The sequence below is a fragment of the Metarhizium brunneum genome, chromosome 6 (genome assembly GCF_013426205.1).
Source record: "Metarhizium brunneum chromosome 6, complete sequence".
Taxonomy (NCBI): Eukaryota; Fungi; Ascomycota; class Sordariomycetes; order Hypocreales; family Clavicipitaceae; genus Metarhizium; species Metarhizium brunneum.
In genome coordinates, this window is record NC_089427.1 from 1,484,773 (window position 1) to 1,508,612 (window position 23,840).

The 23,840-nt window shown below is 52.0% G+C and overlaps 7 protein-coding genes across 7 annotated transcripts; 1 reads left to right on the forward strand and 6 right to left on the reverse strand.

Moving 5' to 3' along the window:
- Window positions 1–612: 612 nt before the first annotated feature.
- On the reverse strand, window positions 613–2,259 carry G6M90_00g098080 (uncharacterized protein; the record flags this gene model as incomplete). The annotated part of the gene is made up of 1 exon (XM_014691049.1): window positions 613–2,259. The coding sequence occupies one exon, from the start codon at window positions 2,257–2,259 to the stop codon at window positions 613–615; it is 1,647 nt and encodes a 548-aa protein (XP_014546535.1).
- Window positions 2,260–10,095: 7,836 nt separating this feature from the next.
- NNRD (ATP-dependent (S)-NAD(P)H-hydrate dehydratase) lies at window positions 10,096–11,405 on the reverse strand (the record flags this gene model as incomplete). Its single annotated transcript, XM_014691048.2, has 4 exons — window positions 10,096–10,227; window positions 10,383–11,069; window positions 11,134–11,231; window positions 11,303–11,405. The coding sequence occupies 4 exons, from the start codon at window positions 11,403–11,405 to the stop codon at window positions 10,096–10,098; spliced, it is 1,020 nt and encodes a 339-aa protein (XP_014546534.2).
- A 2,147-nt stretch (window positions 11,406–13,552) lies between these two features.
- atp-1 (ATP synthase subunit alpha) lies at window positions 13,553–15,834 on the reverse strand (the record flags this gene model as incomplete). Its single annotated transcript, XM_014691047.1, has 7 exons — window positions 13,553–13,816; window positions 13,879–14,424; window positions 14,479–14,919; window positions 14,981–15,101; window positions 15,192–15,248; window positions 15,407–15,564; window positions 15,763–15,834. 7 exons carry the CDS (start codon window positions 15,832–15,834, stop codon window positions 13,553–13,555), a joined length of 1,659 nt encoding a protein of 552 aa, XP_014546533.1.
- Window positions 15,835–16,569: 735 nt separating this feature from the next.
- Window positions 16,570–17,244, reverse strand: G6M90_00g098110 (uncharacterized protein; the record flags this gene model as incomplete). Its single annotated transcript, XM_014691046.1, has 1 exon — window positions 16,570–17,244. One exon carries the CDS (start codon window positions 17,242–17,244, stop codon window positions 16,570–16,572), a length of 675 nt encoding a protein of 224 aa, XP_014546532.1.
- Window positions 17,245–17,998: 754 nt separating this feature from the next.
- rpl-11 (60S ribosomal protein uL5) lies at window positions 17,999–18,660 on the reverse strand (the record flags this gene model as incomplete). Its single annotated transcript, XM_014691045.1, has 3 exons — window positions 17,999–18,292; window positions 18,359–18,441; window positions 18,516–18,660. The coding sequence occupies 3 exons, from the start codon at window positions 18,658–18,660 to the stop codon at window positions 17,999–18,001; spliced, it is 522 nt and encodes a 173-aa protein (XP_014546531.1).
- A 380-nt stretch (window positions 18,661–19,040) lies between these two features.
- snrpb (Small nuclear ribonucleoprotein-associated protein B) lies at window positions 19,041–20,010 on the forward strand (the record flags this gene model as incomplete). The annotated part of the gene is made up of 6 exons (XM_066131538.1): window positions 19,041–19,064; window positions 19,147–19,155; window positions 19,243–19,314; window positions 19,376–19,672; window positions 19,732–19,822; window positions 19,877–20,010. The coding sequence occupies 6 exons, from the start codon at window positions 19,041–19,043 to the stop codon at window positions 20,008–20,010; spliced, it is 627 nt and encodes a 208-aa protein (XP_065987542.1).
- A 686-nt stretch (window positions 20,011–20,696) lies between these two features.
- Window positions 20,697–23,414, reverse strand: G6M90_00g098140 (uncharacterized protein; the record flags this gene model as incomplete). Its single annotated transcript, XM_014691043.1, has 3 exons — window positions 20,697–21,663; window positions 21,899–23,155; window positions 23,215–23,414. The coding sequence occupies 3 exons, from the start codon at window positions 23,412–23,414 to the stop codon at window positions 20,697–20,699; spliced, it is 2,424 nt and encodes an 807-aa protein (XP_014546529.1).
- Window positions 23,415–23,840: the final 426 nt, after the last annotated feature.

The following is a 23,840-nucleotide window of genomic DNA, read 5'->3' on the forward strand; positions in this document are numbered from 1 at the left end:
AAGGCTCAGTCGACACCATACAATGGAGTAGTCACCAACAGATCAGTCACATCAAATGTTACTCCGTAGATTTTTTTTCTTTCAGCCTCACTACAAGGATTGTGCTACCTATGCATTGTGCGGCTGGGCCCGCTGTTACACACACCAGGTATGCGCGATGCATCCTGTAACCTGCATCGACGAAATGACAAAGAAGCCACAAAACACCCGGTTCCATGCTGGCCCTGGGTCACATCTTGCGTATTCTTGCCTTGTGAACAAAAGATTCCCCCCCCAATGCGCCTGGCAATCAGCAAATGCCAAGTTCTTCAGCTAGTGCGAATTACTAGCTCCAGCAAAGGAAAGACAGTCCAACCCCAAAAAAAAGGTCCAACGCCAGGTCATCATCATGTATTTCGTGCATTGACTTTTGGGTTCGCAAAACCGACTATAACCACTCTGAGGTATCTCGCAAATACAATTGACAAAATGAACAATTACCCTGATACTATGCTGTGAAGACAAAGAGAACACAAGAAACGAGGCGGGTCGGTAATACTGTATTGTATATAGGAAATATGGCATGGTGTGTGAATGATTGTGGATGGGACGAGTAGAGCACTAATACCGCGACTAGGCGAAGTCAACTTGCTGTAGAGGAATGGGTCCAGTTTCATCTGTGTGTGAAGTTCGTGTTGGTGGTTGGCGACTTCTGTTGGCAACATGAATGTCAATCACCATTTCCACGAGTACCTCAGCATCTCGATGCAGCTCTCCGAGTTCGTCTTCATTGAAGTTTCGGCCGAGCTTGTCTTCACTGGCCCGGGGTTTGCGGTAAGCGGCAAACACGATGCCCCGGTCAATTCTTTCAGACAGCCGAATACCTGAAACAGGGCTGGCGCTGCGCGAAGAGGTGCTTCGTGCGTACTGGCCGGTGTAGAAGGCACAGGTAAATCCACGCGCAAGGTCATGGGGCCGAGCATGCTGGTTTCGGTACTCAATCCAACCATCAGACTTGAGAACTTGTGTGTGAACGTGTGTAGAGATCTGCAGTGGGGACGGGACGTGATGAAGACCATGCGCCGCGAGAAGACGCCCAATCATTGGCTTGGGACTGCCGTTCAGACAATTGCCGGAAGTCTGCTTTGACGTGTCCGGCCAGAGGTTGACCACATAGACCAAGTCAAAATCGTAGCGCCGAGCGATTCTGGCCGCCTCGAATGCAGCGGCCGCAGCGGGCCGACTGGCGCGTGGCGGTGTCAAAGTTAATAGAGCACAGGGAGCTTGCTGAGGTGACATCGACAGATTCATTGGAGGCACTGCTGATTGGCTACCTTCTTCCAGGGGCTCCAAGGACGGGCTGTCTGGGTTTGATTCGGCAATGTCGTCGTCGCTGAGATTGAGAAATTCGTTGAAGTCGGGCTCTCTCAAGGTAGAACTGCAAAAAGAATGGGTAGAGTGGGCGAGACTAGACTGACTGTATGACCTGTTCAGGGAGAAACGATCAAAAGGTTCGCCCAGTTGAGCCTCAATGTCCTTGAATAGCGACCTGTCGAGGGCGTCTGCGGACTTGACGTTGCGCAATTTGATATCAGCGACAGGTCCAAGATCAGGAGACTGACCTGGAGTGGGCGGGCGCGCTGGAAGGGGAATCTGCGGGCCTTGGCTCGTTGGACTTGCTGATTGTGACCCATGATGCGAAGTAGGGGGAGTAATCAGTCTATTTGGAGGTGGAATGGAAATCTCCAGCGGAGATCGACTTCGAGGGCTTGGCAGCTGAGGTGCCTCGGTGAACTTGGGAGTGCTCAAGGTGGGTGATGTAGGCGATGGTTCGTTGTTGAGGCTGTACTTCTTGGGGAACTGAAATTCACGGAGACCAGTGACCAATTGTTCAGTGTTGCCTTGGGTAAATGAAGGAGATCGACATAAGCGTTGTTTGGGGGGATCATTGCAATCAGTTGTTACTGAGTTGTATGCTTGGCGATGAACAGTTCGTGGAGATGTCATGATATCTGGGACTGATGGCGAACGTCCCGCAGCCTGCCTCAAGCGCCCCTCGTCGCGCGCAGCCATTCGGCTTGTCTTGGGGCGAATAAATGACGGCGAAGGAAACTGTTGTTCGATGGCTAGAACAGCGGGACTAGCTCGTCCACTGGAGGTGGGAGAGGCCTTGCGCTTGTAGGCAAAGAGCCTCTCAAGTCGATCTAAACCGTTGGCCATTATTTTCGGAGGGTTTGTTGGTGAGATTTGGAATATGGCCGTGGCCAAATCTGGTTTCATGGTGGTGGGTTTCGAAAGTTGATTAAGAAGAAAAATTCCTTTTTTCCCCTTCTCCTTTGGTGTGCGCCTCGTCGGCGGGCCAAGATAATTGCTGTGAGGGAGTGAATGTGTTGTGTCCTCCAGGTGACGGCAAAGTGAGTCAAAGGTGACCACGCGAATCGACCGTTGGCGAGCCGCGCCACGATGAACTTCAAACTCGTGTGACAAGGATAGCTACTTCAGACGAAATCCACGTATCATCTCTCTCGAGCACATAATCTCCAATTCTTGACGTAGTGCATGTGCATGTGCACAAGTCGTACAGCGTATGGTCGTCTCTTATTTGCAATCCTTCGTAGCTGCGAGGCAGGAGTTCTGGTCGTGAGGTTCCGAGGAGGCGCAAGCCGCCTTCTCGAGGGTGACGAATTCAGTTGCCAAATCAATACCGGGCCGCCTACTCTGCAGGAGAGTGCAGTGAACCTAATCCCGGTGGCAAGGAATCAAAACCAATGCAGAGATATACGACAGTGCAGTTGGGGGTGTTTGGAATGGTTTTGTGTGCAAAGAGCGGCACTGGGGCGGCAGCGAAGGCGGCAAGGCGTGTAAGTGACTGGTCCGTCGGCAGGGTGGTAGGCGAGAATTGGGCAGGAGCAACCCGGATTCTTTCCCCAAGTCGAAGTCAGGTTCTGCGGCAGAGTGGCAGTATTGGCAAACCTCACGATAGCAACTGCAATAGGACAAGTGAGCAAACGACCGAGATTCAAGTCAACGGATGGTGCATCCTTGGAACCGGGTTTTCATCGACAGCACCTGGGGGCCACGGCAGTCTTTAAACGAGGATTCTCGACTCGACACGGCGTGGACCTGAACATGCCCTCGCACCGCACCTACACGCACACGCACACGCACACGCGAGCCTATGGCCAAAAAGCAAGGCCTACCACGTTGCCCGAGGGTCGTCGGCAAGGGTTCCAGTGTGCCATAGCCACGCCAGGGCAAGCCATATGTCCAGAACCCCCAACACACCCAGCAGCATGTACTCCATACTCCGAACGCAGACGCCCTGGGAACTATTTGGCCCGTACGGCAGCACGGCGTACAGACCTGGTATGGAGCATGTACCACCGCCATGGAGAAAAAACAAGCGGCAGCCCACCAATCTTACACCACATGTACAATGCTGTATGCCGCTAGGTGGCAGGGATACTAGGCTCTCGGACTCTGTCCTTCAGAAAGGCCAAAAACAAAAAACAACGGGGATCCTACTGGGACTACAACCGGGGAGACCGGAGACGACGCCCTCCCCGCCCATTCCTCGCCCTAGCTCCACCAACTCCACACGACTTGTCTCTCTCGAATAGTTTCGTCTTCTAAGAGACAGGTCGGCAAGTTTGGTGTTCTGAAGGCTGGTGAATGCCTATGAGAGCCTCTGCCCATGGCTGGGGCATCAAAGACAGAGAGAAAGAAGTAAGTTACTATCCGATGGTTGGAGACAACGTCTCCCTTCGTCTGACGCCGAACCTCACACTTACACACGCCCGCATGCACAATCTCCAACGTCTTTCCCGTTGGCTGTCTTTGAGCCTAGACAATTTCTGGCCCGCGCCAGCTGAGCCGCGGGAGAGTGCTGGCAGTCAGCGGAATGGATGGTGGCGTTGCTGTACATGCAACCAGTTGACCCAACAGCTTGCTAATGTTGCATGACTGTATGTACATGCAATGTATTGCAATACATACATGTGCTGCAATTCATGGCTGCATTGTCCGGACTTTATTCTTCTGTCACGTTCATCCCATGATTGCATTGCAAATAACCAACTGACGAACGGATGTTCTTCCTGGTCTGAGTTCCCTCGCGGGTGAAACTGATTGCTTCCAGACACCCCGCAAACCAGAGAGCTCCCGCCTAGTATTATCCCCGCGAACCACGCGGCAGGCTCGCCTCGAAAGCCATGACGAGCTCACCGTGATACAGTACCAATTTGCCGTGTGTACGGAGTACATTCTGTCAGAAAGGCGCCGAGGCTGTCCAAGTTGACCCCTCGGTCACAATTACTATTTGACGGAAACTATGGCGGCTGTGTCATATGGACGTCCAAATTGTTTGCTTTTGATGCTCGACAGAAAGGGGGCGGCAACTACGAATCAGAGACGCTCAACGACACTCTGGACCACCAACATGCCAGCCCGGCGATTTGGTTCGTCGGCCATCCTCATCTCTCACTTTTTTGTTTTGTTTTGGGGCAAACCCCTCTTAAGAGCCAGCCCAGCTTGGCAGTCGTTTGCTGGATATATCACCCTGCTTATGTTAGTGTCTGCCGGCTCCAGTGGCTGCAGGCTATACTAGCGGACTGTGTGAAGAAATAAGCACCTGATGTCACCCTGCTGCATCACCACCCGCCTGGTCTTTCAGCCAGGCGATAATCAAATGGCTGAATCCAAAAGGAAAGCATGCGTTGGTGTCTATATCAATACTGCCTGCCAATATTGGACCGCAGACTCAGAAGAGAGCCTCTTGATGTGGACCTTGCTCATTGCCGAGCTGCTTCTCCCCGGCTTTGCCACGACCCGGAATCGGTTGATCCAACCGCGAGACGTTGAACACACGGCAAGTAGTTCTCTCTGCTCTGTACGTACATATGTATCTCGGCGATGAGTTAGGACTAGTCTGCTTTCGTCAAAAAGCTTGATGTCTGACCAGAAAGCAGGAGAAGAGAGGACGTGGCCAACTCGACGTTCATTATCCATTGATGGTGGCGCATACATATGGAGTGCTACTTTCAGAGCACTACAATTGTTAGACCGGGTGCCGGAACAGCACCAGCAGAGGTCGGCTTTTCTCTCTCGCATGAACACACACCCACTCCTCTCTCTCATATTTCCTCCCTTGGCCTTGGGTCGACGGTCTGTCTGTCTGTCTAACCCCGGCTCTGGGTTTTGCTTGGCGGCTTGGCAACGCTTCTGAATCAAGGGTACAGATGGGGTCTTGATGCCATTGTGGGAACCAACGATGATACCAAAAAAGCAAATTTTCCCTGTCATCGAGCTGTCACTTTGACCCGCAAGCAGCAAAAGTGATTTGATTCCACCAATTGGTGTCGGTAATGCGTTTTGGTGATATCCCAGCCTTTCGCTCGTGTGGAACAGCAAGACGTGCGTGCACGATTGAGCCAACAGGTACGGAGTACGGTACGGAGGACTATGCACAAATGCTACATATAGCACATGATGCGAGATCTTTTGCTCGTCCGCCTCTGCAGGTGACCTGTGTCCCCGTTACCCGGGCCCAGAGCCATGGCTCCGAGGGCTCCAACAAGCGGCTGAAGGGCCAGGCAGGCGTTCGACAGGGGAGAAGAGCTGCGCCCGACAACCCGGGAGGACTTCTCCACACTTTGACCGGTATATTGGATATTGGTCCGGCATTATGAGAATAAATCACTTGGCCAAAGTCATTATGACAATCTGTCTAGGTGTTTTTTCAAACTACTCACTGTCTCGTTATTCTTATTTCTGGGTCATGGCTCAAGCACCGTTACTCTGAAGGAAAACATCGTTTTAAAAAGAACTGAGCAGCAAAAACAACCCAGAAAATCTTCTCCACTCTTCCCGTTCGTTCACGGCTCAACGGGCGGGCGCACGGCCCCCCCTTTATTGCCTGTTGTTGCACGACGGGTATATTGACGAGAGGATCCAGGTTGTCATTGTCACTTAATGGCTCAAAACCCCCACCGTACTATTACGAACAATCTCAGGGTCTGGGGGGGGGGAAGGGGGAAGAGAGAGAGAGACCTTCGGCATTGCTTACGGAACGGCTCTCATCCACTGGACCATTTGCATGGCCTGGTATGTTTCCAAGGCAGCTTTGCCCAGTCTCACTCACGGGTTACGAAGTGCACATCTGTTCTCGATGGTAACTACCAGCTCCAATCCTGCCAAGGTAGGTATAGGTATACATGAGCTTTACCACACATGTGCTCTACGACATATAATTTAGCAATGTTTGACTTGTGGCCAAGACGATGTTATTTCTCCCGGGCTGTCTCAGGTGCCCTGACATATGTGCGAACCAGTCTGGTGGTTCTCGGACTGCCAGCATAAAAGAAGAGTGTTTGCTCCCATCAAGACACGATGTCGGTCAATTGTTGGCCTTCCATCTTCTTTCATCCCGCGAAAGTTTGCTATTGGCCCCATGGCTATGCTGCATACACCCCACTCGGCCATTGGATCATTGTTACTTTTTGTCGCTTTTGGATGAGTGCCACGAAGTACTCCGTACATGGTCGACTGTTCTCTGTGTGGTTGGGGCTACATCTGATTGCGTCGAGAACAGTAAAACGTGATAAACTTCCACAATCGACGACGGAACGATTTGTCCGGCAACATCTCTGGTCTAGAATACCCGTCAAAAGGGCGGCTTGGATCTCCCTCGGGCGAAAATAGAAAAGCCAGTTTTCGCGCTGATGAGTGGGCTGCTGATTATTATCTACTTGACTCTATCCCGGAAATCGGACTACGCTGCTGGTGTGGCGCAAGGAGTCACTAATGCAACCATCCAAGCACTTGCAGAACTACTAGCGGAAGGGCGGACATGACAGATTCGGTTCCTGCAGTCTATTCTGGCGGATAAGATTTAGCACAAGCCGATCGGTGCTGGGTGATTTCACCCACAACGAACGACACATAGAGGGCCTCCGGAAACAGCTTTGGCGCCACAAGCAGACGTCACCAAGCTGGCTCTTGTCTCCAGAGCATTCTCTTTTGAAATTTTCCCAACTGAGCATTCCACCAAAAACACTATGCAGTCTTGATCGCTTTCGGCCACCTCTGTCTCGCGGAGAGTCAACCAATTTGGACAATCATCTGCGACTATATGACAATCGGTGTTAAACTGCCAAAAGTATTTCCTCTGCTTCCTGTGGCCCCGATGAATCATAGCCACCGCAAGTGCTGGCTTTTTTTTTCTTCTTTCCGTCCTCTTTTTTTTTTCTGGCGGCGGAACAAGGGTCGACCACAAACTTGTGCCATGTCAACCCGGAGATGTTGGCACCTTACCCCGTACATGCAGACACATTGTGTAAAGTGGCAAGAGAGAAAACTAAAAAATCTTGCGAGGTAGTAAAAAGCATCCTCATGCATGAGATGGTAATTGCAAGCCTAATTACGGCCGTGAAGCTCACATGGCTTTTTGCGGTGTGGCTTGGCATGGCTTCCACCTCGGTTCCAGATATAGGGCTTCTATTTTTCTTTTGAATTACGCCTATTTTCGCTCAAGATGATGCTAGACCCTGTAGATGGTGCTCTCTCGTGGGCAAGGCGTTGACTAATTACGTTTTCAGGGACATGCTCAGAGTGACGTAAGACTTGGCTGCTAATAGCCTTTCTGCCATGAAATTGAGGTTCTCAAGATAGAAACACCAGACGGCTTCTCCCGTACTCAAAGCACAACATGAGAAGTTCAACCAAGCAAAAAAAACTGGCACCAAGGCACGCATGAAGCCAGCGCAGTCTATTGTCGTTGGATCTACGGGAGTCGGTGTGCTAGAATTCTGTTCCGTTCTGGCCAAGCCTTACATGACCAGTGCAGCCAACGCGTTCGCCGGCACGATGTACCCCGTATACGTCGCTGGGAAGGTTTGTATTGTTGTATTGTTGTCGCAACTGTCGCATGGCTAGCTGCAGATTCGTCGCAGTCATAGACAGACAGCCTCTCACTCCGGGACCTTGCTGTGAAGTCATGAACACAAATGCTCACCATGCTAGGCTAGGCAAACGTCGGAATCAACAAGCTGGCAGGCGTAACATGTTGTCAGATATGAAGAGAGGGCTGAATCGGCAGGTCAAGTTGCCATCTTCCTGGTGAGGGAGCACACATTCCCCCCCTTCGTCCGAATCCAGCCTGACAAGTTCTCATCTCAGCATGGAAGTCCAGCAACGCCGCTCGATATGGTGCCAAAACCATACAAAACATGTTTGCCTGCATACAAAGTCTTACACAGTCCTCACCCAAATACCACCACGGCTCGGAACCTGCCCACAAAAGTCGGCTCCATTGCTGGCAACACTAGCCCTAGCTCTATGCAGCTATCTTCGTTCAAAGTTTTAGCAGCGGGCGGGACCAACGATGGAATTTTCAGTTCAGCAGAAGGGAGGAGTGTAGGAAATAGAATGGGAAAGCTTTTTCGATATGCACCAGCAGTTCCATCCCAAATCTGCCATCGAAGAAAAACACGGGCGAGCCAGCTTAGCCGACCTGACTGATCAGTTGTTGTGTGTATATCAAATGCGTCCATCCAAACCTTTCGCCCCATGGGGTGGACTCCTTCAACCCTTCTCGCTCACCTCTCGCGGCAACGTGCAGAAGCAGGGTCACTAGTTTCACTGTCCTTCCAGCCTTCTAGCCAATCCAAAGGATGTCTTTCCGATGCCCTACCCCCCTACCCACTTCTATTATATGACAGTTGGCGACAACACCTCAAGCTTATCCCTTGGAAAGCTGTGGCGGGGTTCCCTCGCGCCAGATCGACAAAATCGACGATCGCGGGTCCTGCGGATGAGATGTGCAGGATCGAGGTTTTATTTATCAGCCACCCTATGATCGGATGGGAAAGGGGGAGGTTCGGTTTTTGCCCTAAAAGTGCGGCATGTCAGATTTTTGCTCCCATTTGTTGAATTGGTTGCCCTGCATCTCGAACCGGATACTACTTTATGTGCTGACTGGCATGGAGACAACAACCAGACCCCAAGATGAGTGTGTTCCTGGTGTGCCACTGCTGTGCTGCCGTAGAGACGACAAACTGGCGGGACGCAACGTTTGCTCATCCATGTGTATCTATCTGTGTTTGTATGTTATCCCAGTGATCGCGGTGCACATTACGGAGCAACCAACAGCCCAAATCTAGCCGCAGTAAAAAATGATTTACATACATATACAACACATCTTGTAACATATTATGAGGCACGATTATGGACCGAGTCTAAACCCAGTCGGGAGCGCACTGGCCTGACAAGCAAGTTGCAGCCAACGGTTGGGTCGCGGCTCGAAGCTCGGCGGTCTCTGTATTGAAATGGGAAACAAGGCCGTCCCTAGGCCGCTGATTAGTTTCTCTCAAAGTACCATTCGGTAACTGGCCAATTAAGACCTCTCCCGCACTGTTTAGAACGACGGTGAGTTTCTCCGTCCATCTCTCATCTCTGTGTAGCTCAACTTTTTGGCTCACATCACTACAAGTGACACGTAAGAAAAGCCAGTGGGATGGTAAGCATCCCCAACGACCCATCCATGCTAGTGTTGATGAAATGAAGTCAAGAAAGTCGGGGGTACTTGTATCGTCGGTCAGAATAGAGGCGGAACACTAGCTAGAAACGAACAAAATAGGACTGCATGTCCTATTGCATTGTTCCACGCCAGTGTATCCGAGCATAGGCTTGCCTGGAGTCGTGTAATCTTTTCCAAAGTAAAAGTCCCCCCAAACCTCTCATAATACAAGCACTGCTCCGTTAAGGGAATTACATTCTCGCCTAGGAGTAAAGTGTACACTAATGCACTGTTAGTACATCATGTTATAGACCGAGATAGCCAGGTATATGGCCTTGTTAAATATCGTTTGCCTCCCATTCCATCTTGACGAGTCTCGTTGTAGTTTCTTCGCTCTGCAGTGGCATTTCTATGTGGTGCATCCGTCACCTATGCAATTGCCCAAATTCCTTCGCCTCGGTCAATCTCTGCACCTATCCGGGGGATGTGTCAGGAATGTGTTTGTTTACATCATGGCTGTGTCATTGTGCCTAGATCTGGTTCCTCTGACGACTTGGTTTGCCCTTGTTTCAATCAGAGTCAACGCTACTGGACGGCTTCAGCTAGAGCTTCGACCCTCCAGCGTCGCCATCAACATCTCCAAACAGGCCCATGAATGCGCCGTGGACCTCGTCAGTGAGGTCGCTTGCCTGAAGACTTCGGCCTCTCTTGAGAAAAGCGAGACGAGAGCACTCCTACAGCTTGGTTAGCGTCGGTCTCGTTCACCCATCCTTGCAGCAGTTGAGGAAGACGCGCTCCGCAGTAGATACCGCGCGCACATCAGGAGACCTCTGTGTGAGCTGATAGATTCGCGTGACCTTGTAGACGTGTAGCAAATGACAAGACTCACCCTCGTAATAGCACTCCCGCCAAACGCTGCCAACCCTATCAACTCATCCTCCTCCAGTTCGTGACCTGCAGTATCCCACAGCCCATCCAGATAAGCCTTCCTCCAAGCCAAAAACGTAGCCACCGATCCTGTCAGCGTATCCCCCTGCCCCCCGCTGCGCTTCTTGCCTCCCTCGAGATCATTCACCAGCGTGGTCTTGCCGTTGGAGATGAAATCCTTCTGTCCCTTTTGGATGATGGTCACACCGTCCAGCGCCCTCGCCAGCGACTCGACTTTATCCGTCTCCTTGGCTGCGCCCGGATCCTTGAGGCCCAGCGAATCCCATAGGCGCTTGAACTCTACCACGTTGGGTGTGAGAACGGCCCCCTTGTAGCCTTTGACCAAGTCGGGGTCTCTCTGGACGACTTGTAGAGCGTCGGCATCCATTACAACAGGAATTTCCTTTTCCTTGGCGGCCCGGACTACACGGGATACTGTGTCATGCATGAGGGGGTCGCGGCCTAGTCCCGGTCCGACGACGAGGACGTGCAGACGGGGCAGCATTTCGATGATGCTGGCGGACACCGTGTCGGGGTCCGGCTCGGGCGCCTCGTCATCGGGGGATTGGCGCATAAGCGGATGGACCATCAGGTTGGGAGAGTACGTCTTGATGACGGCTGCCGCTTCGGGGGTGCAGATGACATGTGACTAGAACGTCGTGTTAATCCCGACGACACCACTCGCTTCCTCTTGATCAAGGCAACCGGCTCACCATGTCACATCCCAATCTAGCACTCGCCATAGCAGAGAAGTATGGTGCGCCAGTATAGTCTCGGCTCCCACCAATGACTGCTACTCTTCCGAGTTGCCCTGGGGAGGCATCAGCATCTTTGTGTTGCTTGGAATCCGGCGGATGGCAGCCATGGGGTGGGCGGCGGTACCTTTATGGAACTTGTCCAGCATTGGGGGAACCATGTGCCGCACCTTGTTCAGGATGCCTCTTGTCGTGACGGACATTTCGGGCCCGTTATCTGCAGGAACCATGGCAGAAAATGCAGCAGGGCTATTGCCGTCAACAAGCCTTGGATGAAGTCACTTGGTGAGAGGATGTGACAGAGAGCGCACGGTGGTGCAATCAAGGCCGAGGGCTTAGGTGGTACACGGTGCCTACTTGCTTCGGCGCGACATCTTATATCATTCAAAAGTAAGTGTTTTGACCTTGAACTATAGAGCTTGTGGCTTGTAGAGAATTTCGATAATTCGCTGATTCTCTGCGTTTTATTCTTGGACCCAAGTCATGACCTGTTTGACACAATTTGGCTTCAAGAGAGGTTTTAAAGTAATATAAAATTCAACGTACTGGAAAGAATCTATTATTTCTTCTTGCCACAATGAGCTGGCGGACTGAAAGGCTTTCTGTCCGTCAATAAAGGCGAGGCAAGTTGCTCCGAAGGCTTGCAGGTAGAATTGCGACAATAAATCCAAGTGACCAAGGCTAGGTTGTCTTGGTGCTTGGGTAGTTGAGTGGCCAGAACCTTGGAAGAGACAAGCGCGTGGGCCAAGCCGGTACTAATCCGCTTTTAGTTAGCTTTCTTCTTTCTTGAAGCATCACCAAGCTTATTCATACAACTTGTCAGTTGCATCACGAGCTCTTGTGACCTTGCTACAGGTCCCTTCGCGCAATCCCTCACATTGATACTCTTCTAGCCGCATTCTTAAAGGCTGTGGACGACAAGTTTAGTGCCTGTCTGGAAGGAGCCTTCACTCAAATCATGAACGACAGTCAGTTATAATGTTACCCGTGTTGACTCGTCTGGTGACCGCCCCCACGTGACCTGCCCACACGGAGCTCCACTCTTCTGAGGTTATCAAGGAAAAATTGGCCTCTTCCCCTTTTCCGGATTTTGACAATCTCAGCTTCTGTATGCAGCGGAGATTGTACGTTAGACGAACGAGAATTTAAAAAACAACTGCCGGATGCCGAAGTAATTTTTGTGGTGGGCTTAAACCTCGGGTTACGCCACTTGACCGCCGACGTGGGCTGGTGATCGAGTTGTGAACTGTTTAGCTGGTATTTATGCCTTGAACAGTAGCGGTTTGCTTTGCATTGTAGCTGAAACGTCGCTACGCCAGTCACAATTGCGCTCCTGACGACGGCTGTTTCATGTAACCATTCCGTGAACGTCGCAGGGAGAGCTTGGATAGAGTCTTGTTGTTCGTCAGGACCTTGTGAAGGCTGCATGTCGGGAATGTGGACTTGTTGCGATTTCACACTTCCAAGGCTTAAACTTGTCCGCCGTCCGGTAGCGGTTGTGCGATCAGCTTTTGGGGAGGCTAATTTACGACGCTTGCGTCGTGGTGGCCGGGTATCCTTTAAGGAGGTCTTTGGCTAACGAGGCCTTGAGGAAAACCAAGGACCCTTGATACCAAAGACTGTTATTAGATGAATTGAGCCATATTGCTCCAAGCCCTCTATTGAGCCCTCGTCACAGAGGTCTTGTAATTCTCCGGTAGGCTTTGGATTTGTAATTATAATGCATTTCTCAACCATCGCTACCGTTCTTGCGGCTCTCGCCGTTGGTCTGGACGCACTTACGAAGCTCTCACATTGCAACAAAAACTCCAACTTGCCGGCACCGCAGTCGACCACCAAAAACTCCTCAACGACACCCAGTTCGTCTTCGACTTCAATACCGCCATCACCCAAGGCAAAGGTACATAGCAGTAGTAACTCACGCTGAGTTGGGCCAAAAACAAAATTCCCACATATATATCTACAAGCTTCTCCTGCTATCAAAACCCTGACACAAACTACTTTTCAATGTTTTGAGAGCTTCTTTTTATTTTTCCCTCTGGGGGGCCGCTGTTGGCCAAATGGTGCACACTTATGCACCAGCTCTCTCCACTGGCACATATGAATCTTGCAAAATTGGTGCGTTTTTTTCTTTATAGAAACGTGGTGGAATTATAAACAAATGGAATTGAGGCGTTCATTGAGTAATGAGCTCTATTTTTACATGTGGTTACGATTGGCAAATCTCCCAGCGTCACCCATCGCCCCATCAAATACACCGCCCAACTTTATCCCTCCACTCTAGAGAGAACATCAACCACAATATTTGGTATAGACGGCACCATCATCCCCAACAACCCTTTTTCTATGTCGCTCAAGGAGATTGTTGATTAAAAACTTAGCCGAGGAAGCTCTTGATGAAGGACTGGGTAACGTCCTTCAGCTTAGCCTCAAGCTCCTTGCTGATGGCACCCTCCTTCTCAATGGTGTTAAGGAGATCAGCCTCGTTTGCCTTGAGGTGAGCAAGATAGTCAGATTCCCACTGGAGGATCTTGGAGACAGGGACGTTATCGAGGTAGCCGTTGACACCAGCGTAGATGAGAGGAACCATCTCGTTGACAGCCATGGGCGAGTACTGCTTCTGCTTCAGGAGCTCGGTCAACTGTACAAAGTTAGTTGGCATCTGTAGACGGCTCACTGCAGGACATTATAGTTAAGACTTACGCGCTCACCACGGGCCAGAGTCTGCTTTGTGGCAGCATCCAGATCGGAACCGAACTGGGCGAAAGCAGCGACCTCACGGTACTGGGCCAAGAAAAGCTTGAGAGAACCAGCAACTTGCTTCATCGCCTTGAGCTGGGCGGAGGAACCGACGCGAGAGACGGAAAGACCAACGTTGATGGCGGGACGGATACCCTTGTAGAACAGCTCAGATTCCAAGAAGATCTGACCGTCGGTAATGGAAATAACGTTGGTGGGAATGTAGGCAGACACATCACCGCCCTGGGTTTCAATGATAGGCAAGGCAGTCATAGAACCGCCACCGTGGTGATCGTTGAGCTTGGCAGCACGCTCTAGCAAACGAGAATGGAGGTAGAAAACGTCACCCGGGTAGGCCTCACGACCAGGAGGACGGCGAAGCAGCAAAGACATCTGACGATATGCCACAGCTTGCTTGGACAAATCATCGTAAATAACCAGTGCATGGCGGCCGTTGTCACGGAAGTGCTCGGCTACTGACGCGCCAGTGAACGGCGCCAAATATTGCAGCTGCTAGCATCAGCATTGGAGATTCACTTTGACGAACTTGGCCTGGCTACTCACAGGAGCTGCTTCAGAAGCAGTGGCGGCAACGACAATGGAGTACTTCATGGCGTCGTTCTCCTCGAGGGTCTTGACGAGCTGAGCAACAGTGGATCGCTTCTGACCAACAGCAACGTAGACACAATACAGCTTCTTTTTCTCATCACTACCGTTGTTCCATCGCTTCTGGTTAAGGATGGTGTCGAGACCGACGGCAGTCTTGCCTGTCTGACGATCACCAATGATCAATTCACGCTGACCACGGCCAATGGGAACCATGGCATCGACGGACTTGAAACCAGTCTGGACAGGCTCGTTGACAGACTTGCGAGGCAAAATGCCGGGAGCCTTGAGCTGTGCGCGGCGACGCTCCTTGGTGTTAAGAGGGCCCTTGCCGTCGATAGGGTTACCAAGAGCATCAATAACACGACCAAGCAGCTCAGAGCCGACGGGGACGTCGACCTGAAGAAGGCGTATTAGTAGTGATAAATATCAAAGAATGACACGTCATTTGCAAACTTACAATGGCACCAGTACGCTTGACAGTCTCGCCCTCCTTGACGAGACGATCGGAACCGAACAACACAACACCGACCTGACCGGCCTCAAGGTTCATGCACATGCCCTTGACACCAGAGGCGAACCTGGGAGGCAAACGACGTTAGAAGTGGTCCAGACATAGAAGTCATGTCCCAGAGGCAGGCGAAACGAGGGACAAGAGGGACGCAACGTACTCAACCAGCTCCTCGGCCTGGACGTTGGCAAGACCATGGACACGAGCAATACCGTCACTAAAAATTTTCTGTCAGCAAACCCGTGCATGTTTGACGCGCTAGTTCCTCGCCCTCATGGACAATATTCTCATGGAGAATGTTCTCATTTCAAGCAATGTTGTGATATATCCGATGGCCCGGAGTTGGCCGTTGTGATGCTAAAGAGCTCCACATACCCGACGGAAAGGACACGGCCAGTCTCAGCGAGACCCGACTCTTCCTGGACGCCACGGATGCGCTGCTCGAGGATCGAGGAGACCTCAGTTGGTGAAGCCTTGTCGGCGTAGGATCGAGCCTGCAGACCGGTGAAAGCGGCGGGTGCGGCATTTCGCACCTATAGTAACAAGTTAGCCGAAAGCCCAGCAAACTGCTCAAATCGAGCCAGCACCACCGCCAGCGCCTCGAAGACCTCAAAAATCGTGGAAAATTTTGTCCGCCCGCCCAATTGAGCTCCTGGTAGGGCTTTCTCGATGGATGCAGACGGTTTTCGATGGCATTGGCGGTCGGGTCGGGTCTAAGGAGAAGGACTCACCGCGGCGACTCTGCCGGCAGCAGAGACGGCGCCCACGGCACGCGTGGACTGTCGGAGAGCGTTCCGGAACATATTAAGGGGGTATGTGAGGATACAGATAAAAGAGGAGCAATTGCAGCAAGGTGCAATTGGGAGAGGGGAGATTGGAGGTCGCGGTGCTGCCTTTTGCAGGAGAGCAAATGGAGATTTTCGGGAGGACAAGTGATGGAGAGCAGAGTCTGTGAGGGAGTAGGTGGAGCACAGTTGGCTGGGCCAACCAATAAAAGGCCGGTGCGCGGTTTTGCCTGTAAATTCCGAGGTTGCCTTAACAATGTCCACCTTCCGGGTTCGAGCCTCAGGTATCAGCCACCAGCGGTGCCTGGCAACCTGGCTTCAATGTTCCTTGTGACTGGTGCGGCTCGGCTGCGGTTCGGGTTGGATTGGCCAGCCGCCAGACAGTGGTCTCAAACTGGTATTGAACCAGATGTGGTCAATCAATTGATACCTACTTAAGTACCTTACCTAGCTAGGTCCCAGCTACTTAAGTAGCTATCGCGCATAGGTAACTTAAATATATTCATCCACAGGCTGTCAATAGCTGAGCTGAGAGCGCCGTGGTATCGAGAATAAGAGGAGGTGGAGGTTCTTCCTCAACAGCCGCTTTCGTTGTTCCAGCCCGGAACAATGCCAGGCACATGTTTGCGTCTGGTAGGCTTGACCAGCGACAATGGCAGAAGAATATAACACTTTTTGCCTCCCACTGCATATTGCGAACCCAAGGTGACAAGCCCATCATACCATCATTCACGTCATTACAACACCCATCCATCACGCCGCGGCGCCAGCATTGATGCTCGCCTGAATCTCCTTCTGGTAATGCCTTATAAACGACGTTACCGCCATGATCGCAAATACATTGCCCAGCTCGCCCGTGGCGCCACTGTTTGTAAATTTGAAAGCTGCTCCCTTGTTCACAGTCCATCTGAGCTTTGTCCAGCTCCATACGGCCACAACCTCATCGCCATGATTCAGGCGGACCAGCTTCCATCCACGAGACATTGCACCAAGCTCCTTGACTTCTTCGGTCTTGCTGCTTCGCCATTCAAATTTCTCGGGATACCCACTCTCGCCCACTGCCACGGCAAAGGTATAAGCAAAGTTCATGCCGTTGCGGCGACACCGGATTTCTTCTTTGATGAGCCCCTGACCGGGTTCCTTGGGCGGCAGTCGGACTTCATCAAACGTCCCCATTTTGTTCCCATACTTGACCGCAGCCAGGGGCTCCGAATCGGTGTCCGGGCCGTTGTACAATATCAAGTCGCCGTACCATCCTCCCGGAAGAGATATAATGTTGGAGGGTTCGTTCTTGTGCTCGCCAATGACGAATTTCAATCCGTGGCGCATGGACTCGTAGTAGAGGTTGAAGGACTTGTTGAAGTTGGTCTTGCCCAACGACGAGGTGAGCAACCGACCCTCAATTTGCTTGGATTCGGCAGAGCCCATTGTGATGTGTATATCCGCGAGCTATTTTGACCTCGAATATGTAATGTACTTGACACTTGATGAGCTGGACGCAAAAGATCAGGTGGTCAGAGCTAGATTTCCGAGTGCTGCAATAGTGTTGCGTTGTAGATGAAGACATGTCAGATAGGGCCACTGATGACAGGAGCAACACACAGTCTTTATGTTCAACGCCAGGTCGACGTCCATGAGCTTATCGATGATGATTAAATCTCACTATTCATCAGATTGCCCTGCGCCATGGCCCAGTGTGAGCATTTGGCTCAGCCCCTTCTCCACCCAGCGCTGTGGACTTCCGTTTTGGGCCGAACTGAAGACAAATCGTAACATTGTAAGCTGTGAGGATAATCATGTTACTGCCAAGCCACCATAGCTTACAGGTACATGACTTGATGAGCCCATAGAACAAGTACGATACAGGGTGTGGCATGCACAGCTTACTTATCTTGGCAGGAGCAGTGCTCGTAGCAATGCTGGTACACCAGTCTGGAGGCACGCGAATAGCAAGGAAATTCTTCATTATGGAGGTAGACGTCACATTCCGAGACAGGTCATTATAGAAGCCGGCATGGGCGCCGGTCGGTCTCTAGGGCCGTAAGCTCGACTCTATTCGTCGAGCAGATGCAACAAAGACAACAGCAAATACATTGACCGCACCGTCCCTTTTTGTTTCCCTGAAACGTTCGCCATGACATCCATAAAGACAAAATACCCTCATGCCCCAGTGGCCCAGAATTTATCGGACAATGCCGTCGAATCTCTGCTTGAACCACTTGACAGTCTCCTCGCGCTTGATGCGGTGGCTGGCGCCAATTCTGCTCTTCATGCGGCGGCGGCGAGTGACACGCTCACCGGGGCGGGTCATGCAGCAGTAGAAATCCATACCATAGATACCGATGGAAGGGTCGTACTTGATGCCGAGATCGATGTGCTCGCTGATACCGAAGCCGAAGTTGCCAGTCTCGGAGAAGTTGCGCTTGCGCAGCTCGTACTCCTTGACCTTGAGGCCACGCTCGAGAATTTCCTCAGCCTGCCATTTCATGTTAGATTGCTCAAGTGACTTGGCGCCTCGGTGCTAAATGCGAAAATTGTGTACCTTGGGGCCACGGACGGTGACGTGGACAGAGATCTTTTCGTTACGTCGAATACCAAAAGTACGGACGGTATAACGGGCCTTGCCTGTGGTAAAAACCCGTTAGGCGACGCAAGATTCAATTTCAAGATTAGTTGGCTGCGAGGTGATTTTTACATACTGTAGACCGGGGTCTGACCAGACAACTGCTCAAGCACCTTGGCGGCACGGGTCAGTCTGTCACCAGACTCGCCGACAGAGATATTCAGAACGAGCTTCTGAATCTTGAGCTCCCGCATGGGGTTGTTAGCCTTCTCGGACGCCATTGTTGCGGTTGTTGTCGACGGGTATCGTTGCTTCGTCAAAGTTCGTGAGATGGCGAATGGGCGGGTCACGAATTTTTGTGAGTCCCAGGAAATTTCGAGGGTTTGGCTGCCCTCAAGCGAGGCGACTGTGAAAAGTGGGGGTCGTTCTTCTGAATACAGTTTAGCGCAAAACGGTACTTTGGGCTTGTACCCCGGCCTGGTCTTGCAGCTTTCTCTGGTGAGGCTCCGCAAAATTTGGAGGTCCAACACCATTCTCACCTCCCAGCACACGCCAGGCAGTGAGTTGCAGTCATCGCGGTCGCGTAAGAGCTCCGCGCACGGCATCCAATTTTTTGAAACACTGAGAAGCTGTATTCGCAAGCTCTCAATCAACCGTCAAGATGTCGAACAAACAAGGAAAGATGGTATGCTCCCCGCCGTCAAACGAACCCCTCTACCGCTACCAGTCGGTGTGGTCATCATACTAACAGTTGGATATCGAATTAGGCCGGTTACGTATGCGTCCCTCTCCTGATGCCCCTGATGTCAACTTCTACTCAGGATCTACTCAACGACCAAATGGTGCTGACTTACCATGTCTAGATCAACTGGCGAATGCGCGTCATTCTGAACGACGGCCGTGCAATGACCGGCCAGATGCTTGCATTTGACAAGGTTTGCGAAGCTCATTCGACCTTTTACAGGGAAAAAAGCCATTGGTCTAATAGTTCGATAGCACATGAACCTAGTCCTCGCCGATACCGAAGAATTCCGACGCGTAAAAAGAAAGGCCAGCAAGCCGTCCGCACCCGGGTCATCATCCCAGGTCGTCGAGACTGAAGAAAAGAGGACTCTTGGTCTAACCATTGTTCGCGGCGCCCACATCGTCTCCCTTTCCGTCGAGTCTCCTCCCCCGGCCGATCCCAGTGCTAGACTTGGAAAGAGTGCTCCCGGCGGTATTCCATCAACCCTCACAGCTGGACCTGGAGTCGCCAAACCCGCTGGTCGTGGTGCCCCCCCTCCATCCTTGGCTGTAAGAATTTCCCAACTGCCGCTGTATTTCCCGGTATACTAATTATTCTTTTTTCATAGGGCCCCGCCGCTGGAGTTGGTGGCGGCGCTCCGCCTCCAGGCTTCCCCGGTTTCCCAGGAGCTCCTGGCTTTCCTGGTGCCGGACGAGGTGGTAAGTTCAATCACGCCGATCAAAGATGTCAACGACGGACTAACTGGCCTCAAGCTCCTCCCCCAGGTTTCCCTGGAGGTTTCCCTCCCCCTCCTGGAGGATTCCCCGGAAATGCACAGTTCCCTCCCCCAGGGTTTAACCCACCGGGCGGTGGCCCTCCTGGATTCAACCCACCCCCACGACGATAGAAGAACGTTCTTGGCGCTTGACGGTTTGGGATTTTATCACTTTTCAAAACAAATTACGACGCTTTCGTCTATGGCGAAGATACGGCTATGGTGTAGACCAGGAAAGCCTGTGGTTGCAGGAATATGACAAGTTTTTTTTTTTTGAAATGAGGATCGTACGATATCAAAAATGTATGTGACATCTCATGGCATCATTGGATTTCTTGACGTCTCTGTTGACACCGTGAATTAAGAATACCTGGTCAAAAAAGAATGGCCTTGAATAATCACCATGTAATGTGTGGCCGTGTCAGGCTGATGAGCGAGTTATGCGATGTACGGGCTGCTCAGCACCAGGCATGTCATTCTCCATGTTCAACGTTAATGGCTACTCGGCTGAAGCAAGCCTCATAATTCTGTTCCAAATAGGCCATGAGCAAACACCTCTTCTAGTGTATGATCCTTGGTAAAAAGTTACGTGATATAATTATTGAGGTGCTACGTATATTGTATTGCTATACAGCAGGTGTATCATTAACGAATCCGCCGCTATCAAGACCCTTCCAAACCCAAGCAACCCATCGCTTCTGTACAGGTAACTTATATCCCAGCAACATGGCTAAATACCCTCGTAGCAAGCTGGCCAAGCAGCCTCGCCCTGTCGTCCTGCGGAAGCGCCTAAACCAACAAGGATGAATCAGCACATCTCACCGTCCAAGCAGGCCCTGGAATGCCGTCAAGGGCAAGAGCAAGCTTACCGAATACACCTCATAGACACTCTTCCCCTTGGCGTCCCTCACCGCCCCAAGCCTGTTCCCCGCCACCGCACCGGCCAACATACCCGGGAAGTTGGCGATGATGAAGCCCAACGCACCGCCGCTCAGGCCCCCAACCAGACTCCAGAACTTGCTCGTCGGCGCATTCGACCCGTCCTCCGCCATGCCCTCCTCCCGCATCATCTCCTCGAAGACGTCGCTGAACTGGGCATCTTCGGTCCGCTCCCGCCCGGCGTTGTCGGCGGCCCCGGCGGCACGACTGTTGAAGAAGTTCCACGCCCACGAGTACGCGCCCTGGGCGGCGGCGCCCGGCTGCTGTGGAATCTCCTCGTCGGCTTCCTCGAAGGGGTCCGCCTCCGGGGCCGAGGGGCCGAAGAGCCTGCGCTGGGCGTCGTAGTCTCTGCGGCGGGTGGCGTCGGAGAGGGTGTAGTAGGCGTCGTTGACGAGTTGGAACTTGCGGGTGCGGGCGTCGCGCTCCGGGGAATCGGCTGCGACACGGTCCGGGTGAGTTTTCAACGCGGCGCTGAGGAGCAGATTGTTAGTTGGGGTGTCGTTGCTTTTTGCAAAGCGATTCGGGTCGTGGGGGGGCTTGGGAAGACGTGCCGCTTGTAGGCGTTGCGTATTTCTTGCGTCGTAGCCTTTTCTGTGACTTCTAGAATCGCATCTTGGATGGCTGTTAGACGGGGCTGTGTGAGTGGCGTCGGTGGTTATAGACGTTACAGTAATTTGGCGGCGGTCCTCTAGACATTGTTGTCTACTGGTATGGGACTTGAGGGATTCGTTTCGAATTGTTGCCAGATAAATCAAGTTCAGTTTGATCAGTGTATTGTGAGAGATGGGTGAACGTGGTTCACTATTGGCATGTGCCTGGAGGTCGCCAACGTCATCGTGGCGGATCCTGGATTGCCCCACGTTAGTTAGGCGTTGAGCTTGACCATGATCAGTCACTTGACGCCGTTGAACGCTCTTTGCTAGCAGCCCAGGACCTACTTATCTAGGTAGGTAGGGAGGTAGGTAGTTTCTGGCATCTAGATCTGAAATACACGACTTTTTTTTAAGAAAAAAAAATCCATGGCTCTCGAACGTCCAATAAGATGGCTCAAGTACACTCGACTTCCCCTTGACTGAGATACTGTTCTGCTCTTGATATCGCGTCATCCACAATCTGGCTCGCAGCGCCACCTCTTCCCGTCCTCTGGTAGTACCCAGCAAGCACCCACATGTCTCGTATCACCCGCAAGTCGGAGCCCGTTCCGTGGGCAGCCTCTCTCTTCTCGACTGCATATCTGAGATTCTCTTCCGCCCGGACCCAATCTTGTTCATGTTCCTGCAGTCTGGCCAGCATCTTGCGGGCATATGCATGGAACCTGGCATCGGACCGGCTTGCTTCGTTATTCAATGATGTTTGGTTTAGCAAATTGACCGCGAGTTCTTCTGCTTTTTGTCTATCGCCGAGATCCATCTGAGTGTACTCCAACATGAGCGCCATGATTCGCAATCTATCCAACTTGGACACTCGGGGATCAACGTCGGCGAGTTGGTGTAGGCCTGCCAGCGCCGCCACCATCGTCTCTCCCCTCTTTGCCAGCTCACAGTCCCTGCGAAGACTTGTTCTGCCATCCCATATCAGTTGCTCGTAGAGCCAGAGATGTGTTGGCGCCGGAGAGCCAATGTGGTCGCTGAGAATGTCCACATTTTGTAGCCAGGCTGACCGCAAGAGATGGCATACCCGCTCCCTTCCCAGCCGGGTCTGATAGTCGCACTTTGTGAGCTCCTGGAGGATTTTCACCAGAGGGTGCTCTTGTGGAAGACGCCTTGTTGAGAGTTCTCTCGCATGTGTGAGAAACATGCCCAGAAGTTGAATATGACCCCTGTCTACCATGTCGTACACCGTATCCAGTATATGCCATACAAGGTCTGGATGATCTGCTGTGAGGACAAACTCGAGACTGTAGAATGCCCTCCTCGCCGCCATGCCGGCCAGCTGGCCTTTTCCGTGATGCCACAGGTCGAATACCAGCTCAAATGTACGATACATGGTCCGGCTATCCTGAATGGGGGGCTGGTTCGGATTCGCAAGATACCGCACCATAGGATCCAGTGCAACACCTCTGGATTCCAGTTTACATAAGCTCCAGGAGCGGACACTGTCGAGGACCAACTCGAGACCTGCATAAGGGCCAAGCTTGGTGGTACGTGCAATAGTCGTGCAAGCCGGCTGCTGCAGCATGCGATCTGGCGTTTGACGTAGCACCTCGGCACCCGATTTGCTCGAGCCGGCATTGTCTGACGCTGATGCCGCGGTGGAGGCCACGGCGTTTTCTGAGGTTGTGCGGTACGCTCTTTTGCGCAAGTTCCACTTCTTCAACCGCTTTTTATACATTTGCTCTCTTGATTCGAGTTAGTGGCGAGCCGTGTAGTACGTGACCCAAGACTTTTTGTTACTTACGTCGCCGCAAACCCATACTTGGACGTCATGATGGTCATGGTATCAACCAGCCTTCGGTTTTCACCAATGTAGAGATGCTCAATGACCCCCCGCTGGGCTTCCCATTCTCGCTCTGTGTGCTCTTTGGGATTGACTTTACCTGCGCCTAGTGGCAACTCTCCAAATGGCCTGGGGGCCAGCTTGGGTAGTTGTGATGACATGGTGGCCGACGGTGCGATGGGATCTGGATGATGGGGACCGTAGCCAGGCGACCCAGCATCAGAACGAGCTGCGCCACTTGAGATGCAGACCTCGAGCCAGTTTCGAAGACTTCAAAATTCATGGTAGCCTGGTTGGGGTGAGCCAACAAGTTCATGTGTGGTTGACAAAGGCGATGCCTACTTCTGTCGTGAAGGCTAGTGCTGCCCGAGCACATCGATATTGGACCTTCATGTTGCCTGCAGCCACGGAACCATTCTGGCCAATAGCGGGTCTAGAATCTGAAATGTGCGCGGGCCGAGGCCGGCGTCTATGTTATGCCAGGCTCTTCATTTAGTTTTTCTTGTACGACGCCCACAAACCAAAATCACTTGCCGGGTTGCACTATATTTCATAAAGGTGAAACATCAGATTCTAGACAAGGTGGA